General features: G+C 48.1%; 1 protein-coding gene across 1 annotated transcript in view; it reads left to right on the top strand.

Moving 5' to 3' along the window:
• The first annotated feature begins 6,960 nt into the window (after window positions 1–6,960).
• Window positions 6,961–8,739, top strand: part of DPY19L3 (dpy-19 like C-mannosyltransferase 3) — a 67,612-nt gene continuing 65,833 nt past the window's right edge. Inside the window, exon 1 of the mRNA XM_021701014.2 lies at window positions 6,961–7,063. Coding sequence (XP_021556689.1) covers window positions 6,961–7,063 — 103 coding nt within the window. The remainder of the gene's footprint in view (window positions 7,064–8,739) is intronic.

Genomic DNA, 8,739 nt, shown 5'->3' with positions numbered 1-8,739 from the left:
TTTTTTTTTTTTTTTTAATTCATGAGAGACAGAGCGAGAGAGAAAGGCAGAGGGAGAAAGGCAGATGGAGAAACAGGCTCCCAAGGAGCAGGGAGCCCGATGCGGAACTCGATCCCAGGACCCTGAGATCATGACCTGAGCCGAAGGCAGACGCTTAACCATCTGAGCCACCCAGGCGCCCAAAACTTGCCAATACGTGTTTAAAAGAAGTATAATAGGGGTGCCTGGGTAGCTCAGGTAGTTAAGCGTCTGCCCTTGGCTCAGGTCATGATCTCAGGGTCCTAGGATCAAGCCCCATGTCGGGCTCCCTGCTCAGCGGGGAGTCTGCTTCTCCCTCTCTCTCTGCCTCTCCTCCTGCTTGTGCTCTTTGTCTTTCTCTCTCAAATGAATAAATAAAATTTAAAAAAAAAGAAGTATAATAAAGGGGCACTTGTTCTTGCAAGTATCAAAGCTTTCTAAAAGAAACAGTAATTACAAATGCGTAGAACTGTTGTATAGAGCTCCTTTTTTAAGTCACTTAAACATAGTAGTGAGTTAACAAATAGGCCATATACATACAGGGATTAGGGTGTGATACAGGTAATTCAAAGCAATAGAAAAATAATGTTGAAGCAGCTGACCAACCAGCTAGAAAGAAATTATGTCAGATCCCCATCTCGCCCCATATTAAAAAGATGCCGTATTTTTAAAAACTTGAACAAAGTATTTTTAAAATTTTACAATCTTACAATGGGAACGGTTTTCCTAAGCATGACGGAAAAACCCAGAAGCTCTAAAGGAAAGGTGATAGATTCGACAACATAAAAATGGAAAATTGCTATGTAGCGAGACGCCTGACGAGACATTCGAGAATGAGGAAATATCTGCAGGGCATAGAACCAAAGGCTGATCTCCGTAATCTGTCCCTTCCTATAAACATCAAATCCATGACTGGTCAAAGAACACAAAAAGACAAATCCTAGAAAAAGAACCACAAACAGCCAATAAACCCCTGACACAACTGTCTCCACCTCACACAGAGCATTTCAAGTGATCACTCATTTGTCACGTAAGATTGGCAAAGATTAAAAATATCCATTGTTGGCAAGGGTGTAATACACATCGGTGGAAGGGTAGAGTAATAGAATCGTTAACCTTTTGGGGATGTCGTTTGCCAGTGTTCATTATCATTTCAAATAGGACTTCTAGCAATTCTGTTTCCTGAAATATGTCCTAAAGAATTACATAAATATAAGGATACATAAGAATTACATAAATATAAGAGAATTCTATAGCGTTGCTTGTAACAGCCTATTATGTCCAACCATAGGGGAACAGTTAAATAAAAGTATGATGCATCTACACGGAGGAATATTAATGGATTGATTACCTATCATTGTGTAATAAAAATTACCCCCAAACTCAAAACCACAGTAAACATTTATTATCCTTACTGTTTGTGTGTCCGATATTCGGGAGTGGCACAGATGGGCATTTCTGGCTCAGGATCTCTCCTGAGGCTGCAGTTACCTGAAGGCTGACCTGGAGCTGGCAGACCCTCCTCCAAGGTGGTGCTCGTTGCTAGCCAGAGGCTGGGTGCAGCCCAGGTGGCCTTCTCCACTGGCTGTTTCTTGAGTGTCCTCACAACACAGTGGCTGGGGGCCCCAAAGTGAGCAATCCAAGAGAGGCTAAGGCTGAAACTGGGATGTCTTTTAAGCCCCACAACATCATTTCCACGGTATCCTATCAATCACACAGAACAACTACAATTCAGTATGAGGGGAGTCTATGTGGGTATAAACAACCAGCAGCAAGGATCATTGAAGCTGAAGTTCAAAGGCTGAACAGCAGGGAAGTCAGATAAAGAGAGTGCAAGGAGACTCCTGCAAAAACCTGGAAAGAAATTTGCCAATAGGAAGTAGAGATGAGGCTGGAGAGGTAAGTGGAAGCTGATTCATGGCAATCATTCCAAGCTGTGTTAAGGAGCTTGATTTTTATATACAGCCACAAAGCCACCAGCAGAGTTCTAGTTCAGTAAGGTAACTGTGGTTATCACATGGAGGGTAGACTGAGTGGACAAGGACAAGGGGGTAAGGATGGAGGTTAGGCCGTCAGCTAGGAGGCCGTTAAAATGATCCTGACAAGGAATGGTAACTTGGATGAGGGTGCTGGCAACAGAAGAGGAGAAAAGTCAGGCAAGTTCTGAGACATCTAGGGCCAAGTCCAACAGGACTCAGTGTTTAGATACACGGATTACACGATGGGGGGAACCACATTTGGCTCCTAGGGTTTTGACTTGAACGATTAGGTGATTGGGCACAGGGGATGAAAAACAGGTTTGGGGTTTAGAAAATTTATTTTTTAACAAGTTGAGCTGGGGATGCCGGCACACATGGAAATGTCGAATAGGCAGAGGCTCCATGGGACCTGGAGGTCAGGAGCTATGCCTGGGCATAAAAACTCATGAGCCATCAGGATATCGGTGGAAACTGGCAGCCATGAGCCAGAGAATCGTTGCTTTTAAAAGGAAGAGTTTACAAGAGACTGAAAAGGAATGAGAGGTAGACAGGAGGAACACCAGGAGAGTCTACTGTCACAGAAGATAGTGGTGATCCAGAGTGGTCATACTAAGCCAAGCAACTTAGAACAAACATTGTACATCAGCTAAGAAAAAGACAGTAGGGACAGAGAGTTTTCTCCCTCAGGCCCAAGACAGAATACTTTTCTGGGAAGGATGTGAACAGCATTGATGACTTCTGGTGTGGTGCTTCTCAAAGTGTGGTGTACATACAAATAACCTGGGGATTATATGAAAACACAGATTCTGGCTCAGTAGGTCTTGGGGAGGGCCTGAGATCGTGTTTCTAAGAAAGTTCCAGGTGATACTGATGCTCCTAGCCCACAGCCATCTGGAATAGCAAGGCTCTCAAACTTCACTGAGCATAGACTCACATGGAGAAGGTCTTGAAACAGATTATTGGGGCCTGCCCCTACAGATTATGATTCAGTAGGTCTGGGGCAGGATCTGATAATGTGCATTTCTAACAACCTCCCCGGCGATGGGGACAGTGATGCCACAGTTCCCCAAGACCACAGTTTGAACTGCACCATTCTAGAGCATCACAGCTTAATGACTGCTGGCCCCAACAGAGAGAGAAATCCATCTGGATCTCAAAACGTAATGCAAACCAGAAGTATCCCCGTATACCACTGCAGTCAGTCCGTGACTAGCGCTCACGGAGGGCAGGGCCTACTACTTGCTATCCATCACCTCATGGTTACTCTATCACAGAGAAGGACTCCTTCTTAATTGACATATTCGCTCTGAAGACTTAACTCTCAGCAGTGGATGCCTACTTTTTATAAGTCTCAAAGCTTTATCTTGCTGGTAAAGCCATTTCATGATATTAAACCAAGCAGCTGCTAATGAGTACTACTTCCTTTACTCAGAGGCTGTACATTGCACCACAGACACAATCTTCCCCAGAGTGACACAGTTTTAGACAAAATCCTATATACAAAAAGGGAAAAATTTTATTGAAGGAAGAATCAATTCACATATGTATTTATTAAGGACCCAAACGTGTTTTATGTAAGGCATCTAAACATGAAAGAGACGGATTTCAAAAATAATCTCTGCTCTCCAATCCGTAACATCAAAGACACCAACAATCAAGTTAAAACATGACAAATGCCATCTGAAAAGACACCTAACTACTTATTTTTCTTAAAGCCACCCAGCAGATACCTCAATCCATTTGCACAGAATGTGTGCTTGTTATTAATAGCAACAGACACAGGAAGGAGGAGAAAATACCCAACAGGGGTGACCAGGAAAGGCTTCCTGGATGAAGCAATTTCGTCTTGGAATGAGAAAGACGGACAGTCTTTTCACAGGTGGAAGACCCAGACGACCAGACCATCCCTTAAGAAAAATCAATTAAACACGTGGTCTGAGCATCTGCTGACAAAAGGCTTCATCTACCGTTCTTCGCAGAGTGAAGAACGAGAAGGAAACCCAGGTAAGAGCACAGTACCTACCCTCAAAAAAGGCTTACACTCTAGTTTGGAGAGCAAGACAAGCGTATGCTTGAAGGCGAGATTAAGGAACGAGCGCGCCGCCCCCACCCCAACACTAGGGGGGAGTCTTGGGAGAGGTGAAGGTATCCCCGGGTGCTCTCACAGGCAGTCAGCAAACGCCTCCCCAGCGCACGCCAGCGGGCAGCGGGGCCTGGGGGGCGGCCGAGACCCGGGAAGGGGCGCGCCGGGCCGAGCGACGCGGGAGGCGGGGAGAGGCCGGAGGGGTCGGCCTGCTTCGGTCCGCGTGGCCTTTACAAAGTCCCCCGCATCCACCAGCACGGGGGGGTAACAGGCGGCCACGGGCGCAAGCAAGAGGTTTCCGCGACCCCAAGGCGCGCCCCACTCTCAACCCTGGGGGGTTCTCAGTGGGGCCACCGCCAGACCTGAAGCGACCCCCCCCTCGGAGCCGGGTTCCTCCTCCCCCTGAGCCGCCACCTCTCGCTCTGGCCTGGGAACGGCGTTAGTCTGCGGGGCCGAGAGCAGCCTCGGAGGCTCAACATTCGCACTGCGGGTCGGGGGGCCGGGAGGCCGGGAGCTCCGCGGTCTCCGCGGCGGGACGCGGGGGGCGGGGCCGGCGCAACGAGCGGAAATGCGCTGCTTCCTTCCGGCAGGCGCCGCACGAGACGGGGCGGGGCGCCCCGGGAAGGGGCGGGGGCTCGCGCTGACGGACGGCTCCCGGGACCTATGGGTGCGGCCGCGGCGGCCCGGCCTCCCCGGCGCGCCCCTTCCTCGGGGCCGCGGACGCCCCCCGGTTCCCCATTTCTCGGGTGTCGCGCGAAGCTCCGCAGTTGCCCGGTGGCCGCTGTGTGGTCCTCTCTGTCCTCGGGGCGCGTTGCGGGCCGTCCTGCGGCCCCGCCCCCGCGGCCCTCGGAGCCCCCCGGCCGGCCGGCCGGCCGGCCGGCCTCCTTCCCCGCCCGGAGCCGCGCGCCAGGACGCCTGAGGCCGCAGGTCTGTCGGGCCGCTGGCGGCGCGAGGGGACACGCGGGCGCGAGGCTTCGGCTGTGGGCCGCGGGGTGTCCGGCGTTCCGCCGAATGCGCCCCGACCACCGGGAGCCCGCGGGCCGCCCCGCCGCGCAGTCGGGGGGCGCGGTCCGGGCCCCGGGGCGTCCGGGGGCGCCCGGGTGGGGGACGTGGCGCACGCTTGCTCGGCGCGAACTGCGGGGCCGGGGGCGGCAGGTCGGGAGTGAGGAAGTTTGCCGAGGGCGGGGCCGCGTTCGCCGGCCACTTCTCGCTCCCGCTGCGCGGGCCTGGTCAGTGCCGGCCTCGGCGGCCGCGCGACTCTACCCAACCAGAGCAAGTCCCCTAACTTGGGCGGCCGCCGCCGGCCCCTCGGCGTCCGCTGGGGACACCCGGAGCTGTGGGGCTGGGGTGCGGTAGGATGCTGAGTGAAGTGCCCTGCAGCGCCCGGGACGCTCGGGGCGTGCTGGCGCCTCGGAGTAGAGGACAAGCGTCGCTTTCATCTCCCTTTTCCAGTGTTTAAGATGGCATTCCCTTTCATTTGGTGGGGAAACTTTTGTTTCGTAGTTCGTGCGATTATCACAGTTGCCTGACACAGAGTTGGCACGAAAATATTTGTTGCCCTTCTGTCCTAACTTGTTAGAGTGTATCCGCTGTGGGATATTTACAACTCCTCCCGAGCCCTTAGAAAGGGCATGATTCTAGGATAAGGTGAGTGGGGGATGAGCCCATCTACAGCAGTATGACTTTTTGCCTGTACTCCTTTTTCCTCCCTCGCTGCTACAGGTTCTCCATTTTCATTGTACTTAACTGTTTTTGCGTCTCACTTTTTTTTTTTTTTTGTATGAATGACTGAACGAACGAATAAATTGTATAATTTTGGTTGGTTGGTTGGTTGTTTCTATAAAGCAAGTTGTTTAGGAATTGATAAACTGCCCAAACAATGGTGCCCGGCACCTGGTCATATTTCATAGTAATTAGTAAAACGCTGTTCATTATTCAGAGGAGTGAAGCAAGATGTTCCGGAGGACTGTAGCCAGCTTTCTCACTGCCACCACTCCCTCGCCTCCCACTAGCTGCTTCCAAACCAGGCTTCTGCACCCTGCCTTTACTCCCACTTTTGCTCCCTGGGATAGCAGGCTGCCCTGATTGGCACACCCCCGCTGCCATCACCACTGAGGCGTATTCCTGAAGCTTCCAGTATGAATTGTTTTTAAAGAACATCGGTATTAAAATTCAGATAGCTGAGACAAAACAATATTTCACTTCTTCAGAATCCGACTTCCAACAGATTTACTACTGAATACCTCTTCCCGTGGTACGGAACTGTAGAACATGATCCAGAACTGCGTAATTATGTGACCAATTGCAAGGTAACTGCAGTGGCTCAGGAAGGAGAAAGATCAGCGGCCACTGGCACAACCACAGACAGGAAGGCTTCTTGGAAGAAGGGCAGGGACTTGTCTGGGATGCCCACCTGTATTCATAATTCTTGTTGGGATGTATTAAGTAAATATTTGTGTTGTGTCTTCACAGTAACTTTGAAGGCTGGTTAAGATGGGAAAGTGGGGGGGCGCCTGGGTGGCTCAGTTGGTTAAGCGACTGCCTTCGGCTCAGGTCATGATCCTGGAGTCCCGGGATCGAGTCCCGCATCGGGCTCCCTGCTCGGCAGGGGGTCTGCTTCCCCCTCTGCCCTCTTCCCTCTCGTGCTGTCTGTCTCTCATTCTCTCTCTCTCAAATAAATAAATAAAATCTTTAAAAAAAAAAAAAAAAAAGATGGGAAAGTGGGAGGGCATGCTAAGTCAGGGACAAGGCTTCAAGTCACTTAAGCACAGATGAGCACGGTGTGTTGCGGAGAGGGCACTGGCATATGGACAGGGAGTTTACTTTTCTGTCATTTTGTAGGAGTGGTTGGAAGAACAATGCATGTAAGTCTTTGACACCATGATATCCATCAGGCAAAGAAAAGGAGTGAAAACCACAGAAGTTTCTGAGGATTATGCAGCACAAGAAGCAAATGTGAAGTTGGAAAATAAATTGCCATCTGGTAGGTGATTTAAATTAAAGCAGCATTTGGGATTGCTTTTATTTCTGCATATTAAAATATCACTCTCCAATAGGATAAGAATTTGGTGAGACCTAACAGTTGAGACTTGATCTAATACCCTGATGTTTTAGTTCGACAAATTATTTGATTGCAATTTGATAATACTGGCGTTTCAGTTATGATCACATAAAAGGTGAAACAGCTCTGATTAGAACCCCTTGTTTCTCAGCTGTGTGTTCAGTAGGTTCTGGTTTTGCCAATCTTTGACTTTCTAAAGTAATGCTTTCCCCCACGGTTCAGAGTTTAGTCTGTTTCTAATTTTTCTGGGTTTGTGTATTCTGTTCACTCTAGACACCCTTACCTTGGGAGACTTTCTCATTTCATTAAGGTATTGAAAAATGAATCAAACATTTTTTTTTATTCTTTATATGAATTCCTGAAATTTTCTCCTTTGGTTTGGGGAGGGAGGATGGTCAGAATTTGGTGAGTTGTTTATATAATGCTAAAGACTCTTGCTAAGCTGTACATCAAATATTAATTACCAACTTCCTGACTCCAGAGTTGCTTTCTTAACTAAGCGTGGTCAAGGTTTTTAAAAATAAGCATGAAAAAATTCCATGTCTATCAACCATTTTGGATATCGACAGAATTTACATTAATGGCAGCTATGTTAATTCTTTTTTTTTTTAAAAGATTTTATTTATTTATTTGAGAGAGAGAAAGAGAGAGCATGAGAGGGGGGAAGGTCAGAGGAAGAAGCAGACTCCATGCTGAGCAGGGAGCCCCATGTGGAACTTAATCCCAGGACTCAAGGGTCATGACCTGAGCCGAAGGCAGTTGCATAACCAACTGATCCAGCCAGGCACCCAGCAGCTATGTTAATTCTTATCAGCCAGAACAAGTAAAGTAATTTGGGGGAACAGTTTTATAAAATAAAATTAATCTGTATTGAGAAGTCATGCCATCCAACTCCGCTGTTAGCAATTTTGGACAAGACAGAGTACTTTCTAAAGACTTAAACAGTGTAACTTCAAGTTTGCTTTTTTGTTTATTATTTATTTTTTAAAGATTTTTTTAAAAAAATTATTTGAGAGAGAGATAGAACATGAGCTGGGAGGAGAGGGAGAAGCAGGCCCCCCACTGAGCAGGGAGCCTGACTTGGGTCTCAATCCCAGGACTCTGGGATCATGACCTGAGCTGAAGGCAGATGCTTAAATGACTGAGCCACACAGGTGCCCCAAGTTTGCTTTTTTATATTAAAACATAATTTTGAGGATTCTTCATTTTACTGAAGCAGCATTTATTTATTCATGTCAGAAAAAAACCCTGAAAACTAAAGAAAAGCAAAAAAAAAAAAGAAAGAAAGAAGGAAAAAATACTCCCACAAACATCCATCCTTAGACTTCCACCCATGAAACTTGATCTTGCTGTCTAAATGTCTCTGCATTCAGATGTGGTTTTACAAAATTGAGATCCCAGCTGTTTTGTAACTTGCTACATTTCTTTTATTATGTTACAAACATATCATAAGTCAGTCAATGTATTTTTTTTTTTTAAGATTTTATTTATTTATTTGACAGAGACAGAGATAGTGAGAGCAGGAACACAAGCAGGGGGAGTGGGAGAGGGAGAAGCAGGCTTCCCGCCAAGCAGGGAGCCTGATGTGGGACTCGATC

This window comes from Neomonachus schauinslandi, chromosome 16 (assembly GCF_002201575.2).
Source record: "Neomonachus schauinslandi chromosome 16, ASM220157v2, whole genome shotgun sequence".
Lineage (NCBI taxonomy): Eukaryota > Metazoa > Chordata > Mammalia > Carnivora > Phocidae > Neomonachus > Neomonachus schauinslandi.
The sequence above is the reverse complement of the archived record's forward strand: the minus strand, read 5'-3'. Positions and strand labels throughout refer to the sequence as shown.